At 25.2% G+C, this 26,268-nt stretch overlaps 1 protein-coding gene across 1 annotated transcript; it reads right to left on the bottom strand.

The window, feature by feature from the left end:
* Positions 1 to 12,293: 12,293 nt before the first annotated feature.
* Positions 12,294 to 18,285, bottom strand: LOC135927035 (atypical protein kinase C-like). Its single transcript, XM_065462971.1, has 12 exons — positions 18,195 to 18,285; positions 16,747 to 16,867; positions 16,222 to 16,286; positions 15,743 to 15,894; positions 15,548 to 15,654; positions 15,151 to 15,287; positions 14,833 to 14,918; positions 13,600 to 13,687; positions 13,342 to 13,446; positions 13,172 to 13,239; positions 13,026 to 13,115; positions 12,294 to 12,326 (listed from the first exon to the last, which is right to left on the bottom strand). Exons 1-12 carry the CDS (start codon positions 18,283 to 18,285, stop codon positions 12,294 to 12,296), a joined length of 1,143 nt encoding a protein of 380 aa, XP_065319043.1.
* Positions 18,286 to 26,268: the final 7,983 nt, after the last annotated feature.

The raw sequence follows: 26,268 nt of genomic DNA, 5'->3' as shown, positions 1-26,268 counted from the left end.
ATAATCTGCAACAATATAATAAACCATGAAGGGGTGAGTAGAGGGTCAGATTTAAAAAAATTTTATAAAAAAAAAATATATTGGCATGGAGGGAAAATTGTGCCTATTTTTTTTTTTAAAACTCCTCTCCAATATCTGACATTTTAATATTAAATCTATAGAAATAAATTAAAATTAAGCTAAAAATTATTTTTGAGAAATATACCATATATTCATTTTATTTGTTTTTCATAGGAAAGATATTTACTATTAGGTGGAAATGCTTTAACAATAAATTTTAATGTAAAGCCATATCACATCCTTCTGATAAAAACGCGTTAGCTATATAAATTTAAATTGTCTGATGAGGGCCTCAGAAATATCGCAAAACTCATTCCAGATACTTGTCGAAGAAGTTTCAAAATTTGACAAAAATAATGTGCATAATAATGCTACCAGATAATTCAGTTAAAAGAACTTTGAGAAATTCCAAATCTAAGTTTGCAGATAAGTTAAATTATTCTAGTTTATAAGATATTTTTCAAATGGATCTAGATACAGATACACATCGTCTAAAAAACGACGTTTAAAGCTAGGAATTTAGAGGAAAAAAAATTTATCCCTGGATTTAGTGTAGGAAGGTAAGGGATGACAAATTTTTTTAGATAAATTTTGATAAGGGTGATTCTCCATGGACTCATAATTTTGGGAACTAGGATGAAAATTGAATTATTTTTTTTTTATAACTAAATATAAAATTTGAGAATGGATATCGTTACAACACATCATTATATATGAATTAGAGCATGTTTGGGGGAAGATATAGAATGGAAAAGCTAAAATAAAGCTTTAAAAAATTTTAAAATATAAATAAGTATAGAAGACAATTGTTCAATGTGAAGATAACGTTTAGTAATTCCTGATTCGTCGAAGAAAAGAAATTTTAACACCTTTGCATGCTGATCATCAAGGCATAGAAATAATAAAAAACAGAGCCCGAAAAGATGTTTGGTTGCGAAAAATGAATATAGAAAAAGTAGCTAAGAGTTGCCAATGTATTACTAAGAAATAAAGCTAAATGGCCGAAAACCAGATTAAATTCTAAAGAATACACGTGAATTTTGGAATATGAGAAAAAAAGATATTTATCATGGTATGGGTTTAAAATGAATAAATTGTCAACAACTTTTAGGCTTATCAATAAAAGTAGCTTTAGTCAAGGTAAAAGATTTGGTCAAATATGGATTAATAAAAACTTTAGTAAAATGGAAGTCCAGAATTTAAAGGTAAAATTTGGTCAATTTTGCAATAGATAGGATGTTCAGAATTTAGTTTTTTCGCCGCCTTACTATACAAGATCAGATGAACAATAGGAAGAATGTTATGCATAGTTAAAAGCTGGTAAGAAAAAAAAATATTGAGAAGGTAAATGGTAGTTGTCAATGCTAGCGTACAACAACATTAAGACAGTCAAAAAAAATCTCCAGCAGAGATATTTTAGGAAGAAAGACAAGAACAAGTTCGAATTTTTTAAAGGAAAAAGTGAAGCAGAAGGAACAAATTTGAAAAATAGAGAATAGGAAATTTATTTTGGGTATTGATGTTTGGAAGGGTATAGTAAAAAAAATATTGGGAAATAAAAAGTCGAAGTAGAAATTGAAGGGCAAACAGGAACATGACCTAGGCATGTTGAACAAATAAAACCAAGGACGGAGATCGGGCATGATAAAATAATTGTGCAATTTTTTTTTGAAAAACGATAAATATCTTACAAGATAATAAAGAAATAAAGAAATAATATTTTGAGTTTCCTTGAAAAAGGTAAGCTTAGATTGTAAAAAGCAATAATATTTAGGGTTTTCTTGAAAAACGTAATAAATGGTAAAAAGCAATAATAAATTGGGTTTTCTTAAAGAAACGGGGTTTAGTCCCAAAGAATTTAGTAAACTAATAAAATGAGCCTTCTTGAAAACGTTTGTTTAGACCATAAAAAATAAGTTAACTAATTATTTGTTTGGGTTTTCTTGAAAAAAGAAAAGGAATTTTAAAACAAAGAATATAAAAAAAGGGTTAATGAGAACAAAATAAGGATAAGTAAGGGGGATTGAAATAGCTTAAGACATAATTGTTAATTTTATTTTTAGAGGTCATCATATATAAGAGTGGGTAACAAAATAATGAGGATAGAAATTAGAGATACTGTAGATGGTTCCGAAGCATCTAGAAATTAATAAAATTTGACCCTAGAAGAAGAGCCATAAGATTATATGGTGAAATGATGAACAATACCGATAAAAGACAAAGAGGCCCAATAAGAAGATATTAAAACCCTGAAACAACTTACATCTGGCAAGATAAAAACGATGTTGAGCGTGTGATGGACGTCATCCAATTAAACTCTCCTACCCAGAGACTAACTTAGCCTTGGAAGAAATTCTACATGAGTCGTGCAAACTTAAGTTAAACAAAAAGGGGAAAAATAGTCGAATCAATATCAAGATATACAGTGGGGTTTAAAGGAAAAGAGTGATGTGATTATTAAAATGTTTAAAAACGTCTGCTTATCATTAAATTAAAACATGTTTTTTGTCACAATTCATTTGTATAAAGATAAGTTATATAATTTTTATTTTACTTAGTCTGATAGAATCATAATGGTAAATTAAATAAAGAATGTCGAATATAATATGTAAATTTTGGGTTCTTATTATTCAAATAATTTTTTAATAATATTAGACGAATGAGAACATTGCATTGATTAAAAATCATCTACTTAAATGTGTTTTGATCTTCAAATTTAATAAATTTATAGCATTAAAAAAATCTTTTCTTTTTTAAATTTAAACATTGCTAAATTTAGAAATAATAGATATCATTTGATTATCTCCTGTATCAAATATAAATATTATAAAACTTGTGTAGTAAATAAGAATGATTAAAGATTATTTTAATATTTTGGTGGTTTCAACAGAGATGATATATATTAAGTTTAAATTTAATATTTGGTAAGTGGTTTCCAATTCAATTTATCCTGCCTGAAAGAGTTAAAAACCGATGCTCCTTCAAAATTTAAGGCATATACACGAATATATTTTCATTTTTAATAACTATTTTATTAATTTATGCTAATTCCGTTATAAATAAATAAAAACATCGGTATATAATTCAAATAAATTAAGATTAAATATATAATTTCTGTTTAAATATTAAAACAAAATCCGAAGAATGAGAAATTAATAGTGATAACCTGTTCCTAACATACCATACATTTTATCAAAAAAGTGTTTTTTTTAAAAATAAAGATGTTTAAAAAGTAGGATTATGAATTATTTTTGAAAATTGGAAAAACTTTCGTATCGTATATTCGCTTTCCAGCTTTCGATGGTTATTAAACACAGTGTAAACTATCATAACATAGTCAGCCTTATATTCGAATGGTACATTGAAGGTAATTTGTTTGATATCCTAAATATTAAAATGAATATAGTTATTATCATTAAAAAAAAAATTAAATTTATAAAATTAATTTCTTTATAAAAATGTTTTTTTTTTAAAAAATAAACTCAATCTAGCAAAATGAGCGAGATGATTGTGAATGATCATAAAAAATTTCAGATAATAGTTATGATAATTGTGATTTTTTAAATATTTTAAATATAAGAATATAAAAATAAAAAAGTATATTAACATAAAATATAGTTTTTTTTTGTATATATTATTAGGTAAAAACAAAAAATATGCCAAGGAAGATCGAAAAGAAAAAAAATCCCAAATATTTATTAATAAAGGGAATAGTCTTATAACATTATTAGTTTTTCAAATTTTATAAAATACATATTACAAACTCTTAGTCTAGGCCTTTGATCTCTACCTATTTTGATAATAGATATCGAATCCTACCTACATAGCTATTAGCCCAGTGTTTTCTTACTCTCATCCCGTTTTTTAAATATTCTTTATTTAAAGATGGAATTGACTTATTATCAGTGATATTTTTATCTAGTGCCTTTTTTATTCTGAATTTACTCCTGTCCGTGTCTCCTTATTATTTGTTTTCTGGAAGAACTTTCTATTCAATATGGTAAGGAGGATAGATTGTGGGGCCATATTGATATTTTTATTAATATTATATTTACATTTCTCGCATATGTATCTGTTTCATTTTGAACATTAAATAAATTAAACTACCATCACCGTATCGCTTTATATTTTTAAGATACGATAAATTTATAATTAGAAATAACATCACCGACAATCTATCACATATAAATAATATTATATTTTAACCTTATTCAAACTTCTTCTTTCAATGGGCTCATTATTTTTTTCCATAATAAACATGAAATAATCAATTTTATTCCTAGGTGTTGAACCATTCATTTTCAAAGCCAATGAATATGACATGTTTGGTAATTTTGCCAAAGTAGAAAATTCAAGTGATGGAATGGATGGATAATGATCTATATAAGAGAAAAAAATATGTGAGAAAAACTGAAAAAAAATTTATTTAAATTATTTATACCGAATACTTGAAGTGGGTTTTTATGTCGTAGGTTATCATCTAATAAATGTTTATAAATTTGGGTTTAAATAATCGTATAAATTAAAATATTGATTTATCTATTATAAGATAGCGCAGTGGATATAGCTTATCTATCAATCTCTCATTAATTTTATAATTAAAATATTCTAAATGATTATATACTTGTAAAAAATTTTAAAGTTGAATAATTTTCGAGATATTTATTATTAATTATGGTAAATATTCGAATAAAATAATATCTTTCTTCTTCCAAGCGATGTACAGAGAAGTTCTAAAAAAAAGAGAAGTATATTGTTATTTATAAAAGAAAATATAATATAATAAACCCCATTTGTTTCGCCTATGGCCATCAATCCAGCATCTCCATAAGTTATTCTCCAAACTTTATAAATAAATTTGTGATATTTATTACGTAATTCTTTAGCGCCTCTTGGACTTTTAAAATTGACAATCACTGAATATTGATAGGGATAATTATCCTTAGTACTAGTATGGTTTGCTTCAAGGAGTTTAATTTTAACATAGCTCACTGAAAAGCGATGTGTTTCTGTTAAAAAAAATTAATTAGAAAGGTTCAAGTGAAAAATTGGAGTAATACAAATACATATTTATAACTAAAAAAAATAATGATAGTTTGACTTTGACTAACTGTATTTTATTTTTAAAACATTCAAAAAGTTTCTATGTTTAATTCAAATGACTCAAACCTTGAATAAAATGATAAATTTTTAAATTTGTAATATTTTTTATCATTTACTAAATGCTTTAATTTCAGGTAGATTATAACCGCCATCAATTCCGACAATGTTTGTTATAAGAAAAAATATAGCAATAAAATTTGTCATTTTTTAAAAAAGAAAATAAGTAAGACTAAATTTAATTTAAAATTTTGTAAAATTATAATATTATATCTCTATATTTAAAATTTTTCAAAATAAATTTGGCAATATTATCGTATTTACCTAACTCGTAACGTAGATTGAAAAGAGTTAATATTTAAATATTCAAGTTTTGCCTAAAATAATAGCTAATTTACCTATTTATTGTTTTCTAGTTAGAACGAGTTTGAAGCAATTTTTATCTTTAGATATCAATTTAACTATTAAAGGATAGGTATTCGACAAATATTAGCTTGAAAAAAAATGAACAAACATTATTCCATTATTATTTTTGACGAAAGATTTTCAAATGGGGAGAGGGCAGGGGATAAAATAATATTTTTTATATTAATGTGATTTTTTGTGGAACATCAAAAATTTATAAGAAAACAGTTAATCATCATAAAATTTATTATGTAGCCAATCATATTTTTAAATATGAAAATTTCTAACACAAATATTTATGGGATATATAAACCTGTAAGTAAATCACAATAAAATATATAATAGACCCTTAAATTATAATATCTTTAATAGATAGAAATTTAATTTGCTTCATGCCCATTTTAAGTGGTCTATATTAGGAATTCGGTATTGTATATTAAGTAAAACTAGTCCTTTCGATCTATTTTCTGATGTGGTATTTTTGAGATTAATTTTTGTTATCCTCAATGAAGAAAAGGTACTCTCAGTTATATTAATTGGTATTGTTGCCAAGATACAGTAATTTTAATATATTTGGGTAAAAACTCAAAAATATATTTAACACTATTCAATGCTTTCTTACATTTCTCTGAGTATAATAAACTAAAAATTAATATTTTTGCCAAGATTTAAATTTTGAAATCAATTGGCCTCAGATATATTTATCTCCTCTGAATATAATTGAACTAAAATAATTTTAAATATTTTCAATATCATGCCCAGACAAACAAGTAATAGTATTTTTAAATTGGGAAAAATCATTTGATGAAAATCACAACGTGTTCATTAAATTTAGTAAAAGATATATTCAAAAATGGAATAAAAACAGTTATTTTATATAGCAACCATCAATTGAGTCAACGTTAATATTGGAAAAATTTGTTTGTACAATCGGTGTTTACGTTTAAAAAAATCTATAATATTTCGTGGATAAAAATATTAATTCACAAAAAATACATCAGAAGTGTGAACCTCACTGGACCTAGAAGCCCTATATTTTGCTGAACCAGAACCCAACCAATCCCTTCTGAAGTTGAGGATTAAATCGTAAAATAATTTCAATAAATGTAATAAATTATATATTAAATTCAGGAAAAATAAATATTTTCTTCGCATTTTTCAATATTTCCAATATTAATTTTGTAAGTAAAATTTTATTACAAATGAATAGCTTAAGGTGCTAACAATATAATAGGAATACGTTGCTCATTGTTTTAAATTAATTTCAGATAAAATATTGGGAAAAAACATAAATCAAGAGAGGAAAATAAAATTTAACAATTTTTAAATATAATTAAAATATACGCAATAAAGTATATTATAAAGTTGCCAATAGTTTTGGCATGTTTAATTTTGTTTTATAAGTACTTTTTAAATTAAATAATGTAAAAGATAAAAATAAATGTAAGATAAATGATTTTTAAATCTTTTACAGGTATATAATATTTATATGGAGTAAAATAAAAAATAACATTCGAATTTGAAATGTAGAAATATTCAAATTGTTAATCTATTAGTTTTTACATCTTTAATAATTTTTCTATGATAACCTTTAGTCTAATTGGCTAATGTTATTGTTACTTCTCGAGATAATTTTATACAATTAATATTAATAGATATTGGATCTCCCATTATTGACCAATTTTCAACTACTAAAGCAAATATTGGAGTTACACTTATAAAGAAGAAAAAGCATATATCAATTTAAATCTATTTTATTTCATAAAATATATATTAAAAAATAGTTTATAAAAAAATTGAACAAATAAAATTTATTCCATTCCTAAGATTTTGGGGAAAACAAACTTATGCAACAAAAAAGCAACAAATGCCCACTTTCTAGAGTTCTTAATAAAATGCATGAAAAATAAAAATCGCCCACTTTTTATAGCAGGCAGTTGCCTGATTTAAGGCATTTTCTAAATAATAGTTAATAGGAATTTGATTGGAAACTCAAAATTTTAAATACATAAACTATATATTCATTTAGGAAAAATCGAGATTCAATGGATATGATAGACTAAATCTAAATATCGATAGTAATTATTTACGACTTACATAAAAGAATCTAAACTTAAAATCAGCTATCTCCCACCTTAAAATAATTAAATCCTAAGTTATCTGGTATAAGCCTTTGTTTTGCTCAACCATTTTTCTTAGCCTATAGAGCGTAAACAACATCAGGCTGTTGTAAACACGTGCGGCTACACGAAAATTAAAAAAAAAACCCGGATCAGTGTAAATTAATATGATTTTTAAAAAAAACACGAGCTGGGCCTGAAAATATTTTCTGCAGGTCTCTGTAAGTATAAATAAAGGTTATTAATTTCATCAATTAAATTATCTATATTTTAAATTGTTTTTTATAGTTCATCGGGTTGTATAATAAGATTGTTGTTTATCTAATGCTTTATAAAGTAGAAAGCTAACAGTATCATATATGGGATCATGGTAAAATATATTTAACATGGAACTTACTTACATTCCTAATGATATTTAACCCTTTTTAATATGTTGCTATATATTATAACGTTATATACTATTACCCAATAACTTAGAGATATTGATTAATGTTAGACAATTATTATTAAGAAAAACACAAATGTTGATGAGTTTTTCTATCATAAAAATAAGGGATATGAGTTTTAAACTACGCATTTTATTACTGTGAATATAAATTACAAATACATATTAAGTTTGTTTTTTGTCAAAGACCAAGAAATAGGAATGTGTTTGTTCAATTTTTATTTCAAGCAAATATTTATCGAATCCCTTCCTTTATAATTGTTATCTAAGAATAAAATCTCTTTAAACTCGTCTTAACTAGATTTATTTGAGAGCAAACAATTGATTAGGTCAATTATAAATTATTTTAGACAATTGAACATTTAACTATTTACAATCTATATTAAAAATTAGGTAAATACTATAATATCGTTAAACTAGCAGATATATTATATATTTATAATTTTACTAAATTTTAAATAAAAATTTTATTTTACATATTTTTACTTTTTTTTAAAAAATGAAGAATTTATTGTTATCATTATTTTTCTAGCAAACATTGTTGGAGCTGATGGCAGTTATGAGTACCTTCCTGAAATTAAAGCATTTGGTAAAATAAAGAATATATACTAAATTTATATATTTTAAACCCTTTGATTCAAGATTAGAATTACTCGAATTTAACGTAGACTTTTGGATATTTTTATAAAGCCCGATCCGTGTACCCGGACCTGGCAAAGCCGTACCTGCCAGTCTCTCTGATATATATATATATAGATAGAGAGAGAGAGAGAGAGAGGGAGACTATATGATATAAGTAATCATCAACCTATAAATTTTAGTAAATAAGAGAATTTTTAAATTTTTGAGAGTGGTAATTTACTAATATATATATATATATATTTAGTCAATGTTCAATAAAAAATAGTGTAGTAAATTTGTTATTTTGAAGGAAATTTATTTGGTTCAATTACGAGTTTATGCTTTTATTTTTTATTATCTAAAACCCTCATGATAAAAATGATGAGCATGTTTACCTCAATATACCCAACAAATGAAATACATTATTAAAGTTTACACTGTGTTCTCTATCAGAAGTTGGCTAGCCAATATTCGAATCGAATATATTTTCAATTAGTTTTAAAAGAATGAATATTATTTTGATTGTTATTTATAATGCAAATAGAATCATTCTATACATTTCAAAAAACCTTTCACTCTCTCTCTCTAAATTTACGAATTCTGGAACATTATGGGATACTACTCTCGTTCTCTAGTGATAACAAATATCGCTTGAGACAAAATATAAGGAATTGCCAAACAACTGTAAAAAAATAAAAATACCTATTATATTTTAAATTGAAATTAATCCTAAATACTTCCGATCGGGCAAAAGTCAATTAGGAAAAGAAGAATGTCTGAAGCTTGGTGTTGAACACCTAATTATCTGCAACGATGTTATGCCCTAGCAACGCTTGTCATATAATTATTGGCTTATATTAATAAAAATTTACATAAACGGCAAATAATTTTTTATTAAAATATGTTTTTCTTTTACGTCTTAAATATCATCAAATATTTTCTTCCTTCACTTTAAACATTTATGGGTTTATTAAGCTTTTTTAATTAATAAATTGTGACTTTAAAAAAATTTAGAGGGTATAATAAATTTAGATTTATTTTATGTAATATATGTTGGTTATTAATATATGAGTGGTTGAAGAAATTTAATAAAGGATTATGAAATAATTTCTGTGTATTGTAATGTATATCCTTCTTTATAGTTTAATCCGCTGTTTATCACTTTCATCATCTAGCTACACTTTCATGTTCAAAAATTGTTTTGTGTAAATTAATTGCTTCAAATAATTAATCATATAGAGATGTTTAACATCATAGTTTGGTAAGCTTTAACATAAACCCTCCAAAACAGGGGGGCAATTTTTAAGTACCCAAAGCTGAATACTCTTTATTATATAAATATATATTATTAATCATTTAAAATAAATATACTAAATGCTTATATTTATAATAGTATATTAATAAATACTACACAATGGCATAAAATTTAATTGGTATTTAGAATTTTATGAAGGATTTTCTAAAATAAATAAAATATTAGTCACGTCGGCATTTATAAGTAATTACTCCTTCACTTTCCTCCAATCAAATAAGAAGAGTCAGTTTAGCAAAAAACAACTCACCCTTATTACAAGTAAGATGAATAAGACAAATTTTAAAACGATTTCGGCTTTTTTTTAGATAAAGGAAAGAATTTTTCAAAAAATACATTTGATTTAGATGATAGGACTATCTGTGGCCCTTCAGCTAATGTACTAAGCGCCTTAAAACACCTGAAAATCAATTCCCAAGCTATCGGCCTGGTACTCAACATAAATAAAATAGAATTATGTTTCTTAAACAATAAGCCACAAAAGTTGGAAGGCTACAAAATCATTGCTCCTGACAGCTTAACCTTACTTGGGTCCCCATTAGCTAATGCGACCAAGTCGAAAGATTTTCTCTGCAAGATTTTTAAAAGCTTTTACAGTATGGAGTACATTCTAAGTCTCCTACCAGCTCATCAATCTTTATTTTTAATTCGCAAATGCCTGTACATACCTAAATTTATGCACATTTCCGATCATCATCTTTTTTCAAAAACAATGAATTCATATCAAAAATTCAAGATAAATTTAAAATATTTCTGGAAAAAATTTTAAACACAAATTTAAACTCATTCAATTGGTCACTTGCTCAGCTACCTTCTAAACTAGGCGGTTTAGATTTTTTGCCACTCAATCTTTTATCCTTATCATCATTCGTATCACCCAGATTATCTAACAATTCTATGATTTCTGGCTTCATATGCCCTACCGATCGTTTATTAGATAAAGCTATTGACAAATGGAAGGCAAACACACCCATTAACACTATATTACCATCAATCATCACACACAAAAATTTTTTCACACCTTTATATCCAAATAACAAACAGATATATCAGTCAATCCACCTTTAGATTGCATTCAACTCCTTCAATTATCTGACAGACTTGGTAGTCATGAATGGTTAGAATCACTCCCTAGTCGCAACCTTGGTAATCTCTTATCAGATGAACAACTGAGAGTAACCATTGGTTTAGGTTGCGATATAGTACAGCCTCATGACTGCATCAAATGCAAATCACCCGTTGATTCAACGGGTAGACATGGCTTAAATTGCATTTTTACTCAAGGGCGACATCAACGCCACTCAACTGTAAACCATATAATAAATAGAAGCTTAACAGCTGCACACTTCTAAACAATCTTGAACATCAAATTTATCTCAAGTAGATGGTTTAAGACCTGATGGTATGACAACCATACCTTGGGCCCTCGGCAAATCACTCATATGGGACTATACGTGTGTCTCATCATTCCTTTCAAACATAAATTTCAATTTAATAACACAGGCAGAAAAAAAAGACAAACAAATACAAAAATTTTAAAAACTTCATATTCACTCCAGTAGTGACTTCTAAACGGGCATTTTTCGCCTTCATTTATGTTTTTAAAAAATCTGGGTAATATTATTACGACTTTTCACAAATGACCCCAGAGAATTTCTTTTTATTCGACAAAAAATTCAAATAGAAATTTTTAGACACAATTATGGTTCTTTTTTGGGTTGAAAAGTTGAACATAATTTCACTTTTTGTTAAACTAAGTATTTAACATATTGGTAAGGTTTTTATAAAGCTAAGTAGTATAATAAATTGGGCAAAAATCTTAGTCATGATGATGCCAAAATTAGTGTTGGCTGCTAAGTCTACAACCGGAGCCAAGTCTTGGATCGAAATAATCTACCCCAAATTGACCTGAGTTGTGAACTCAGTTCCTAAACAGTAGTTATGAACTCGAATCCTGAACTCTAAGTAAGTTAATTATTTTTATTTTCGTTATTTTATATATAGATAAAATTAAGAATGCGGGAATACTTGCCTATATTTTAGTAAAAACCCTCATTATTTTGAATAAACGCCGTTTTTTAAGCCTTGATTTTTTATTGTGAGCTAGATTTGTTTGATTCATCATTAAATCGTATAAAAATATCTAAATAATTTAGATTTCGCATCTATATAAATTTAATTTTAGAGCTTTTCTAAATTTCTTGTTTTTCAGGGTTTTTAAATCTTGTACTTATTTAGTTTTATCCCTGTTGGTGTTTTTATTCTAACAATATAAAATCAAATAAATTTTTTTATATTTATACCCTTGTCCGCATTTATTCATTTGCTTTTGAGGGAAATTGCTGGAATTTCTAACTTATCTTATTTCTTTATATAATAAAGAAGCAGATATAAAATCTTGATTCATTCCCTGATTTATATAAAGTTTAAGGCACTTTGTTTAAAACTTATTAAAGTACGCTAAAATTACATAAGCAACAATAAAATAAAATATTAGCATCGGGCGAAACGAAACTATTCATAGGTTGGAACATTTATAAAACAAATTTTTTAATAAACAATACTTTTCAATAATTTGCCACAAATTGATAATTATATTTTAATTTTAATTTCAAGAATTTTAACTAACAAATTTAAGCAGCATTTAAAAAATATAACCTGAAAATTGCTTTGAAATTATAAGTAAATTATTTTCAATATTATTTTTTCAACTATTTATTAGATTTGATAATAATAATTATAATCACATTAAGTCTTTCATGTATGCTAAATATAGTAATGCATCGAAGAAATATCGTAAAACCCCAAATTTCATGTTTCTTTTTGGTTTGTAAGGTGGGTATAATTCCTTTTTGGAGCTAAATGGAAGGAGAAGAAAAATTTAATTTTAAAAATATGATAATACTATGTATAAATTTTTATATTTTTTTATATTTTTTTAAAATTATGAAACACATTTTACCCTATCCCAATTAATTGAGGCGAAAAATGAATGGGAGGAAATATCATTAAAACCATTTTCTAGACTGCTTCCTAGTCTTTCCTCAGGATTCTGTGATCATAATATATATGATTGATATTTTAAATACACTAATTATTTTATCAAACCATATTGAGGAATCCATTCAATATAGAGGTGGCTTCGACTGAAACACGCCATGGACCTGAAAGTATTGCTGAATTAAACAAAAAAATTAAACATGATTATATGTTATTTATTAAAAATGCTAACTAATTATTAAAAAAACAAAATTCAAAGAAACATTAGTTTATTAAACCCTGGTAGTAGCGAGAAGTTGCTTCATCAGACCCTAGTAAATCGACAGGGCCTATTAGTAGTTCATAGAGAACAACTCCGAAAGAGTACCAGTCTACGCTAAAATCTTTCATAATTAATATAAAATTTTTAAAGAATATATTTATCTAAGAATAAATATTTGGTTTATTAAAGTTTTTAAAGTTAAGTTTAAAAAATATTTAAAAAAAATTAAATTCTATATTCGAGATAGTTATACATAAATAAATAACATGCTCACCATAGTATTCATTTCGCATAATCTCGGGCGCCATGTAAGGGATTGTCCCACAGAATCCTTTAACCATTTCATCTTTTGCTATGCCCTCCTAATTTTAGTAATTACGATAGATACAAAAATCAGTAATAGCTCGCCTCAACAAACTACGAATTTTCTCGCAACATTAAATATTTTTACACAAGATTTAACAAGAATTAATTAAATTAAGAGTACTAGAACTGATAATTTGTTGAAATAGTAAAAGCTTATCGATATTTCTTTGGCTTAAATTAAATGGTACGGTTCCATTTTCAACTTTTTTAAGGAACGACAAATGTTTAAAATACACTAATAGGTTTCCGGAACCTATTTCTGAAAATTTAAAAAGAAGTTTTCATATTTTGGTTTCTACATTTATATTTTGTTTCGTGGATCCAAGTATTTACCAATTTTAAATTCTGAATTAAATCCTACCATGCGCCAGCTAACCTTCATACAATCAAAGATCGAAAATACAAAGGATATACCATTTATTTGCATATTTTTAAAATGGATAATGTCGGCATAGCCATTACATAAATTTAAAAATGATTTTGATATTATTATCGTACATCATGAAAATAGAAAATCATTTGTAAGAAAATTCTTTGGGAATTTTATATTTAAAACGAAATTATAAAACAATTTCAATAAATTCTGACAAATACTTTTGTTGGTTAAAAAAGGGTTAGATAAGATAGTGAATATAAACTACTTATGTTTAGTTCATGGTTTATATTATCTAGTAACAGGTGGATAGTACTAAAAAAAATCTTTGGTCGAAAATCTAATCGAAAGATTAAGAGAGATAATAAATGCTATAATAATATAAAATGGAAGAGGTTGAGTTTGAATCCGAGATAATCAGAAAAAATTTTCCAAATACAATAGAATAAACACTGGAACTGCTAGATCTTGATAGCACAGATCTATACTCTGATATTCGTTTAAAATGATTAAAATTCCAAAATATTATTTTAATTTAAAATTAGTTATCTTTACAATAAAGATCTAATGATATGCTCATATATCTGTTGTATATATTTTATTTCTAGCTATATTTAGCTTTTCTTAATAAAAAAAGTTAAAAATAATATATTATAAAAATTTTGAGTCACCCAAAATGACGGCTGTTAAAAGGAACGTACCGCTGGCCGTAGTTATCGGCACAATTGTCTATTTTCAAATCTTTTCAAAAATAATTATTTTATATACCTTGCAATATACAAAGTTGCCTAGTTTTACATGGCCTTTCCGGTCTAAAAGTATACTTTCCGGTTTGATGTCACGATGAATGATCCCTTAAAAGATAAAAATAAACTTTGTATTTAAATTTCTAAAAGGTTTTTATTAAATGATTGAGTAAAAATTAGCTAAAGATAGAAATTACTTATCAAAAAGGTAACTGTTGCAGTTAGTAGATATATTTTATATAAAATTTACTTAAAAATTGTACCTAATTATGATAAAATTAACAATAATATATAATAAATACAAGAACATGTCATTTAAAAAAATAAAATTTCTAAAAACCGTTGTCGTGCAAATATTTTATGGCAATCACGATTTGTGCAGAATAAAATATAGCGTGATCTTCAAGGAGTCTTCCGTATCTTTTTAAAAGGGATCTAAGATCACCCCCAGAAGTGAAGTCTCTCACTATTATATAGCTACGAAATAAAATAATACGAGATTTTAAATTTTTTGAAAGTTAGCTTATTTAAAACGCTCTTATCATTAAAAGATAGGAGATAAAATTATATCTTATAACATTGCAAACAAAGAGCAGCTTTAAAGAAATGACTAGCATGAGGCATAATCAATTGATATATAGAATTCTCATTTTTAAAAATATTTGCAGTCATGCTCCTAGCTAAAACTTTTATATTTACATACTTTCTCATTAAATCGGTGATAAATAATAAAATACTTGCGCGGAGTTTGATAAAATGCATAAAGTAAAACCAGGAAAGGATGGTTCTTGTTAGTTTTAAGAACATTTATTTCTGATCGAATACACCGGACGGAAGCGATATTCTATATACAAAATATATGATTTACAATCCGAAATGGAAAAAATAGCCTAATGCAATCACATTAAATTAAAAGATAAATAAATATAAACCTCATATCTATTGAAATATCGTCTGTTGAGAAACTTCAAAGCATATTCTTGGGTGGAATTCCTTAGCTTGACTTTAAATTCCATCCCAAATTCTCCACTACCTGCGACACCGTGACATCTAAATTCGGACAATTTGGGCTTCGTTCTTAGATCTTTATTAATAAAAAATTTCGTATATAAATTTAAAAAAAACCTAGAGGAAAAATATATTGGAGAAATAAAATGGTATATAAATTTATATCCCTTTCTTCCTTGGAATTAACGCCGCGAAATTTACTATGCGGAAAAGTTTTGTTGGACGATTCTATGGGTATTAAATAAAAATGCAGATTTCTATGCGTAAATTTTAATAACTTGGTAATAATTTGCAAAATATGATTGGAAAAGGTTATGAAGAATTAAGATTTTATAAATTCAATTAAACTTAGGGAGATAAAAGATGTGTTAACTAGTCAAATATGCTAGGGAAATTTGATTACCTTTATAATTTGTCCAGTCGCATTTGTTCATTTTGGATTCTCGATTAGCACTAAGACCTAATTCACTATATTTTGAATATTTTGTTTAAAAATTACCATTAATTTCAACAAAAAAAATATTATATTTTAAATTCTAACTAGACATCTTCTAAACAGAATTACTTTCATCTTTTATTTTTCTCTCTTAATTTATCTTTCTTCCTTTTACTTTGCACAACTATTGGATTAATTAGACATTATGCCAAAAAGATATTATTTGTTTTACGATATGCGATTCGTTTTTTAAGATCTCAAATAAAAATATTATATTTTTGAGAATTCGAATCGAATACATAAATGTTAAAGATTCGATCCAATTATTCGTTATAATTCGTTTTGTTAGACTTAATTCATATTTGCACTTTTCAAAATATTTTAAATAATTTAATTTTCAAAAATTCCAAGAATGGAATAATAGTTTTTTTAATTCATTCTTCAATCGCTTTATTTGCTTACCTTAAAAACAACTAAATCCATCTAATTTACTTGAAATCCAAAGGTTTTAATCTATATTGACGTTGTCCGCTCTTATCGTCATCCCTCATGCTAATATCGGGAAAGGCATCTTTCTTATTGTTATTAAGTTTCACCCATTTTTTTTGTTTGTCTAATTAACAAAACGAATTATAACGAATAATTGGATCGAATCTTTATCATTTATGTATTCGATTCGAATTCTCAAAAATATAATATTTTTATTTGAGATCTTAAAATACAAATCGCATATCGTATAACAAATAATATCTTTTTGGCATAATGTCTAATTAATCCAATAGTTGTGCAAAGTAAAAGGAAGAAAGATAAATTAAGAGAGAAAAATAAAAGATGAAAGTAATTCTGTTTAGAAGATGTCTAGTTAGAATTTAAAATATAATATTTTTTTTTGTTAAAATTAATGGTAATTTTTAAACAAAATATTCAAAATATAGTGAATTAGGTCTTAGTGCTAATCGAGAATCCAAAATGAGCAAATGCGACTGGACAAATTATAAAGGTAATCAAATTTCCCTAGAATATTTGACTAGTTAACACATCTTTTATCTCCCTAAGTTTAATTGAATTTATAAAATCTTAATTCTTCATAACCTTTTCCAATCCTATTTTGCAAATTATTACCAAGTTATTAAAATTTACGCATAGAAATCTGCATTTTTATTTAATACCCATAGAATCGTCCAACAAAACTTTCCCGCATAGTAAATTTCGCGGCGTTAATTCCAAGGAAGAAAGGGGTATAAATTTATATACCATTTTATTTCTCCAATATATTTTTCCTCTAGGTTTTTTTAAATTTATATACGAAATTTTTTATTAATATAGTTCTAAGAACACCGAAGCCCAAATTGTCCGAATTTAGATGTCACGGTGTCGCAGGTAGTGGAGAATTTGGGATGGAATTTAAAGTCAAGCTAAGGAATTCCACCCAAGAATATGCTTTGAAGTTTCTCAACAGACGATATTTCAATAGATATGAGGTTTATATTTATTTATCTTTTAATTTAATGTGATTGCATTAGGCTATTTTTTCCATTTCGGATTGTAAATCATATATTTTGTATATAGAAAATCGCTTCCGTCCGGTGTATTCGATCAGAAATAAATGTTCTTAAAACTAACAAGAACCATCCTTTCCTGGTTGGACTTTATGCATTTTATAAAACTCCGCGCAAGTATTTTATTATTTATCCCCGATTTAATGAGAAAGTATGTAAATATAAAAGTTTTAGTTAGGAGCATGACTGCAAATATTTTAAAATAATGAGAATTATATATATCAATTGATTTGCCTCATGCTAGTCATTTCTTTAAAGCCGCTCTTTGTTTGCAATGTTATAAGAGTTAATTTTATCTCCTATCTTTTAATGATAAGAGCGTTTTAAATAAGCTAACTTTCAAAAAACAAATATTAAGCATATCTATAATATCTATTTTACCCTCTTTATGAGCCGCTGGAGATTTCTCTTCGTGTTTGAAGCAACCACTTAACAAATTGGCATCTTTAAGATTAGTGTCTGGAACTATCATCCCATTGATATTGCTAATGTCATCATTAACATTAGTTTCTCCCGCTCCTTGGATTTTTTCTTTACCAATTTTTCAAAGAACTGTCTAATTTTTCCCTTTTGTTTAACTAATAAAATAAAATTAAATATGTCTATAATATATATTACCTTTTTTTAAAGGTTGCTTTTCAGATTTTTTTTTATCACCAAATAAAAGTTTCATCATAATATTTTCCATTTTAGATTTCACAAATTAATTTTATATAAATGATATAAGACGAATATTTGCTTATACTTAAAAGATATTGATTATTGAAAGATAAATTGATTGTTAAAACAAAATATTGCTAAAATTTGTTTGTTGAAATCTCTTATAACTTAATCAAATTATTCATAAACTAAAATAAGAAATTGGAACCTGCAACCCGAGAAACTGGAAGAACCAGAACCATAACCTGGAATTATTCTATAAAACTTATAAGAAACATAGCAATCTGAACCTATCTTACAATTTCTAGAAACCCTTTCAGGATTCGGTTCTAACAAAACTGCAAATAATTAAATTTCAGCATATTTTTTGTAGTATTGAGATAAATAAAAAGGTACTCGATTTCTCGTATCATGTCAATTGAGCTAATCTTTTATAGCGAGATACTTTATAGCTAAAAATTTATAAACACATGTTGTGTTTTTTGAGAAGGAATTTTAAAATGAACGTAATATCGTCCAAACCAATTGAACGAAATTCTTTTGTTAAACATTTATCTCGAAAACATATCTACTAAATCTTCTCTAATTTATTTCCTCGAAATTTAAACTTAGAATACTTGAAGCGAATATAATTTAGCCATATTTTTACAAATCCGTTATAACGAATATTTTTCTGCAAATATATACGCGCGAAGTTATCATTAAATATGCTGGAAAAAATTCTATATATTTCGTAGCATTTATTATTTTAAAAAAATAACATCAAATAACCCAAATAATTTCTTAAATTATAAGTGTGAAATATTTTAAGTGTTCTACGTTACTTATCGTCTTATAAGTAAGCAAGAATTGGCTTAGGACCTTTATCTAATGTGATGAAAAAAGCCAATTCCTATTGGCCTCTCATACATTATTTATGCAATTAAAAGGACCTTAACAAATACTCTGAGATAGATCCTCTTCTGTTCGTTATAAGGATTTAAAAAATTGGCGACTAAAAATTTTAAGAGATTGATTTTGCTCTGTAAAAATTTTATTTTCTAGAATCCTTTTTATTGAATTTTCCGAGTTCATTTTTTATTTTAAATTATATTTTATTAAAATAATTTTACTTAAATACGTATATAAATAAGATAATTGAATCAGATTTTTTTGTAAAAATCTCTTATATCTCTAGAAAATCGTTGTTTCTTTTTCTAAATCCCGAGAATAAGCATTTTATCATTAGTTGAATGGAATTACATGAAATACTTAGGAACTTTAGAAATGAAAACGTTGCTACAATTTTATATCGGTGAACGGAAGCCTAAACCATCGGATTTGTTGACAAGGCTTGCATCTAGGGAAGTGATAAAAATTTAAGATTAAAGATTGATTAAAAATTTTTAGGTTGACTTCGAGATAATAATGTCGTAATATATAAAAATCAGGGATGAATAAAATGAATTTTAGGAATAAAATAGTTTTACATGATAAGAAGCTAGATAAGCTGGTAGAATATTTATTTCCTTCATATGCTTATATAAATTTGTTTTTAAAATTATATATTAGCTTTTCACCGTTTATAGGTGAAACAAATTAATTAAACTTGCTTAGTAGACGATTGAAAATTTCTTTTCTTATTGGGATAAAGTTACAGGTGTTAGTTGATCTAATTGAGAAACCTTCCTAATTTTGTCGTAAGGGCTTTTTAAGATGCAGCCATCGAAATAGCTTTAGTTTAAAATGGTAGTTATCATATTTTTTGTCAATGATATGTTGCATATCTTCGCAAAATAATTAAGTGTCAAGTGGGTCACTCTGTTATAGGCCAGGTTTTAAGTGAATAATAGTTTTATTTTTATGAAATTATAGAACACATTATTTTGCTTGAAATAAAAGGTGAAATACTATTTATTTCTTAATTGCTCAGCGCGTAGCCAGAAATTTGCTAGAGGGGGGGGGGGGTAATAATTTTTTTTTTGAATATTAATAATTTATTAGAACTAATCAATATAAAATTTATTTTAATAAATCATATTAAAAAAGATAGATTTGAACACAAATAATAAAATATTAGAAAATACAAAATATATTAGAGCGAATATAATTTTGTTAAATATAATAGCTATATCTTTTTTAAAATTAAACATTGCTAAATTTAGAAATAATAATATCTTATTTGATTAGGTCCTGTTTCAAATATAAATATTTTATAACTTGTGTAGTAAATTAGAATGATTAAAAATAATTTTAATATTTTGGTGATTTCAACAGAGATGATTAACATAAAGCTTAAATTTAATATTTGGCAATTAATATTCAATTCAATTTATCTTGCTTGAACATAGTTTTGTTCCTTCAAAATTTAGGGCATATAAACGAATATATTTTCAGTTTTAATAACTGTTTTATTATTATGCTAATTCCGTTATAAATAAATAAAAACATCGGTATATAATTCAAATAAATTAAGGTTAAATATATAATTTCTGTTTAAATATTAAAAATAAATCCGAAGAAAGAGAAATTAATAGTGCTAACCCATTCCTAACTAATGCCATATATTTTTTATCAAAAATGTGTTTTTTAAAAATAAAGATGTTTAAAAAGTAGGATTGTGAATTCTTTTTGAAAATTGGAAAAACTTTCGTATCGTATATTCGCTTTCCAGCTTTCGATGATTATTAAACACAGTGAAAACTATCATAACATAGTCAGCCTTATATTCGAATGGTACATTGAAGGTAATTTGTTCGATATCCTAAATATTAAAATGAATATAGTTATTATCATTAAAAAAAAATTAAATTTATAAAATTAACTTCCTTATAAAAATGTTTTTTAAAAAAATAAACTCATTTTTAGAGGATTGTGAATGATAATAAAAAATATCAGATAATAGTTATGATAATTGTGATTATTTAAATATTTTTAATATAAGAATATAAAAATAAAAAAGGATCTTAACATAAAATATAGTTTTTTTGTATATATTTTTAGGTAAATAAAAATAAATATGCTAAGGAAATGATTTGAAAAAAAAAATACCCCTATATTTATTAATATAGGGAATATTATTATAACCTTAGTTATTTTATAAAATACATATTACTAACTCTTAGCCTAGGCCTTTGATCTCAACCTATTTTTGATAATAGATATCGAATCCTAGCTCAGATTAATCTAGTGTTTTCTTACTCTGAGCCCGTTTTTTTAATATTCTATATTTAAAGATTTAAAATTGACGTATTATCAGTGATATTTTTATTTAGTCCTTTTTTTGTCCTGAATTTACTCACAATCTATCCCAAAAAAATATTATACTTTAACCTTATTCAAACGTCTTCTTTCAATGGGCTTTTGGTTTTTTTCTATAATAAAAATGAAAAATTCAATTTTATTCCTTGGTGTTGAATCATTCAATTTCAAAGCCAGTGAATATGACATGTTTGGTAATTTTGCCAAAGTATAAAATTCAACTGATGGAATGGATGGATAATGATCTATAGAAGAGAAAAAATATGTAACAAAAACTAAAAAAAATTTATTGAAATTATTTATACCGAATACTTGAAGTGGGTTTTTATGTCGTAGGTTATCATCTAAAAAATGTTTATAAATTTGGGTTTAAATAATAGTATAAATTAAAATATTGATATATCTATTATAAGATAGCGCAGTGGATATAGCTTATCTATCAATCTCTCATTAATTTTATAATTAAAATATTCTAAATGATTATATACTTGTAAAAAATTTTAAAGTTGAATAATTTTCGAGATATTTATTATTAATTATGGTAAATATTCGAATAAAATAATATCTTTCTTCTTCCAAGCGATGTACAGAGAAGTTCTAAAAAAAAGAAGTATATTGTAATTTATAAAAGAAAATATAATATAATAAACCCCATTTGTTTCGCCTATGGCCATCAATCCAGCATTTCCATAAGTTATTCTCCAAACTTTATAAATAAATTTGTGATATTTATTACGCAATTCTTTAGCGCCTCTTGGACTTTTAAAATTGACAATCACTGAATATTGATAGGGATAATTATCCTTAGTACTAGTATGGTTTGCTTCAAGGAGTTTAATTTTGACATGGCTCACTGAAAAGCGATGTGTTTCTGTTTAAAAAATTAATTAATATGGTTTAAAGGACAGGGAATTCATTAAAAGCTAAATAACTGGATTAACACAAATACATTTTTATAAATAAAAAAAACAATGATAGTTTGAGTAACTGTATATTATTTTTAAAACATTCAAAAGTTTCTATGTTTAACTCAAATGACTCAAATCTAGATTGATTAAATTTTTAAATTTGGAATATTTTTATTATTTACTAAATGCTTTAATTTCAGGTAGATTATAACCGCCATCATTTCCGACAATGTTTGTTATAAGAAAAAATATAACAATAAAATTTATCATTTAAAAAAAAAAATCAGTAAGACAAAATTTTAATTTGAAATTTCTTAATATTATAAAATATATTTGTATGTTATCTTTTATTTTTAATTTTAGAAGCCTATATTTGTTTTAAGTTTAACGATATAGTATTTAAATAAGCTCCTAACCTGGATTAGAAATAGATGATTTTAAATGTTCCATTTGTCTTCAATTAATTATTTGCTCTCAAATAAATTTAGCTGAGAAAAACGGCTCTTTTTTTTATCTCTGGATATAAACTTAATTTGATATAAAAAAGGGAATTCGATTAATATTAGGCTTTAAAATTTAACTTAAAATAATCATTCCATTTATAAGATTTTGGGGAAAACAACCTTGAAATTTATTTCATTTTACGAGGCCAATAGATCATGTCTAAATTGAGGCCACTAGAAAAAAAATATTTACAAATTAGAAAAGAATATATTTTTTTGATATAATTAATATCACCGGTATAGAGTATGTAACAATTCGTGGGTGAAATCGCTTCTATTAATGTTTTTGGTTCTATTTTTTGTTGAGCAAATATTATTAATTTGAAAAAATTTTAATCCAAAAAGTCAAAATAAATTTAGAGGATGTTAACTCACAGAATCCCTTCAAAAAAATTTAAGACATAGCCTAATATAGTAACTCCTTTTTAAAAAATTACTATATCTTTCTCAGCAACAAAATAAACCTGTGTTTTCGCTTTCGGTAATACTCATTTTAAAAATAAAATAAGAATTAAAATGGAAGATGTTATGTTTTCTCTAACTCGGATCACAAATTTAATATTTAGATTATTAAATGTATATTTATATTGTTTATAATTAAAAAAATTATTTGTATTCGTTAGAAATAGTGAAATCGTAATAAATATAAAATACTTTTTATTTTCCTAGCATTTAAAATACATACTGAGGCTGTGTCCTAGGTCGGTTTAATTTGAATACTCAATTGTTTTTTTTAGTATTGGCTAAGAAGGTTTGAACCAGGAAACCCTATTTTGATTTGTTTTAAAAACACGTTCGTCTTTTTTAAAAGTATACTTAAAAAAAGCCATCGAAAAATCAATTTTTTTTAATGTGCCCAATTGTTCATAATTTTTTTAGCTCTAATTAGGAAGAGAATTGGTAAAGCATAATTATAGAGTGAAAATGTTATTCTGCTTAATATAAGGAATAAGTAAAGTATATAATAAACATTATTGTAATAAAGTAAATTTCATGTTGAAATATATATAATTGTTTTTATTTTAATATAAAGGTGTCTACATTACAATACCCTGATATAATAATGGTGTAATAGTGGATTAACCACCAATTTCATTTTGATTGACTTATAATATATTTAAATTAAAACCACATTATTATAATGGCTACATATTCCGTACTAATGATGCCTGCCTAGCATAAATATAACTATTACTAATAACTTTCGAATTTGATGACATACGCATAGCCATTAAAATTATTTGCATTTTTTGATAATATAATAACCGAATTAACTCGTTACTTTTCAAGTTACTTATTAAATATATTCCATTCATATTATATTAAAATGATATCTAAATTAAAAATTACAATCAATTATATATATACTTCAATTTATTTTTGGATTAAAAAGAGTACATCTTTTAGTTAAGGTCTAATAAAATTTATTACGTTCAAATTAAAATTAATATTATGTGTTATTTTTGTTTTTTACGGTACAAATAAATGTTATATCTTCATTTTAGACAGTCTGCTTGTCATGTATAATTTTATCGTCTGCTTTATAAAATGGAAGAAATAATTTTCATGGAATCGTTACTACACTATATATATATGGTCCAGCAGTTACAGATAATTGATTCTGAAAAAAAAAATATTATTGTTTATAAAGCAAAAAAATTAATTTATTTATTTCATCTATTGCGACTAATGCAGCATCTCAATTATCCTCCAAACTTTACAAATAAATTTGTAATATATATTATGTATTTTTGCAGAGCCTCTTAGTTTTTTTAAAACAGACAAGAGCTAATATTAATTGGGTCATTATCCTTAGTACTACTATTTCGCGTCAACGAGTTCAATTTCAACCTCGATGAGTGTCTGTAAAAAAAATTAAATTAGAAACGTTCAAGATCTATTAACCGTGACTTAAATATTCTCATTTTATTTTTAATTTATAGACAAACATTGAGGATAGGATTTATTAAAATTTTACAACTTTGTTATATTATTATTATACATAATATCCAACTAAATTTTTACCCTTTGAAACTTTTATAATGAAAATAGCTGTTGGCTTCCATAATATATGCATGCATTTATCATGTAAAGAAATGAAAGAAATAATGCACATATATTTAAATCAACTAATAACAGAGGATTATTTAAATATGTGTATTTAAAAATATACAAAGGTCTATGTAAAATTCGAGAAACTCTATGTTTGAATAAAATGGTCTAAAAATGTATAAATTTAGTATATATATATTCTTTATTTTACCAAATGCTTTTGATTTCCTGCAGGTATATATAAACGCCATCACCTCTAAATGTTTGTTATAAAAATAATGAAAGCAATAAAAATTTTTCATTTTTTTAAAAAAGTGAAAATATTTAAACAAAATTTTTATTTAAGAATTTGTAAAATTATAACATATCTTCTAGTTTAACTATATTATAGTATTTACCTAATTTTAAATATGAATTTGTAAATAGTTAAACTTAAATGTTCAATGCCTAAAATAATTTCTAAACATAATCAATTGTTTGCTCTCAAATAAATATAGTTATGACGAGTTTAAAGTGATTTTATCCTTAGATATTAATTATAAAGGAGAGAATTCGATAAATATTATCTTGAAAATTGAAAAAACACATTCATTCTATTCTCGGTCTCAAAAACAAACTTATTTTTTTTCATTTTAAATTCACAGAAGAATAACAAAATGCGCTTTTAAAAATCATTTCCCTTATTTTTATAATAGAAAAATTTATCAACACATGTGTTTTTCTTTTATAATTTTCTAACATTAACCATTATCCCTAAGTTACTGGGTAATAGTATATAACGTCTTAATATAGATCGGGTTATCAAAAAGGGTTAAATTTTATTAAGATGTAAGTAAGTAAAGGTAGGAGGTAGCCGATTTTAAGTAATTCTTTTGTGTAAGTCTTAAATGATGATTGCGATTTAATCTATCATATCCATTGAACTTAGAATTATCCTAAATAAATAAAATTTATATATTCAAAATTTTGAGTACCAATCATATTCTTAATAACTACTATTAGAAAATACCTTAAGAGTAACTGCCTACTTTAAAAAGTGGGCAGGTTTTTATTTTTTCCATCGTCGGCCTATAATTGGAATGCTCCACTTGC

The sequence above is a fragment of the Gordionus sp. m RMFG-2023 genome, chromosome 3, assembly GCF_954871325.1.
Source record: "Gordionus sp. m RMFG-2023 chromosome 3, tfGorSpeb1-WG-v2, whole genome shotgun sequence".
In the NCBI taxonomy this organism is placed as follows: Eukaryota; Metazoa; Nematomorpha; class Gordioida; order Chordodea; family Parachordodidae; genus Gordionus; species Gordionus sp. m RMFG-2023.
Note: the sequence above shows the minus strand (reverse complement) of the source record. Positions and strands in the feature narration are given on the sequence as shown.

What these genes read in the sequence shown, in the direction of transcription:
- LOC135927035 (XM_065462971.1), bottom strand. Translation starts at nt 18,285, where the DNA reads ATGATAGTTCCAGACACTAATCTTAAAGATGCCAATTTGTTAAGTGGT. An exon ending in TATGCGAAATGAATACTATG is followed by an intron (nt 13,447 to 13,599) that starts GTGAGCATGTTA and finishes TAATTATGAAAG; the next exon opens with ATTTTAGCGTAGACTGGTAC. An exon ending in CCTCAATTAATTGGGATAGG is followed by an intron (nt 12,327 to 13,025) that starts GTAAAATGTGTT and finishes TTATATTGTTAG; the next exon opens with AATAAAAACACCAACAGGGA.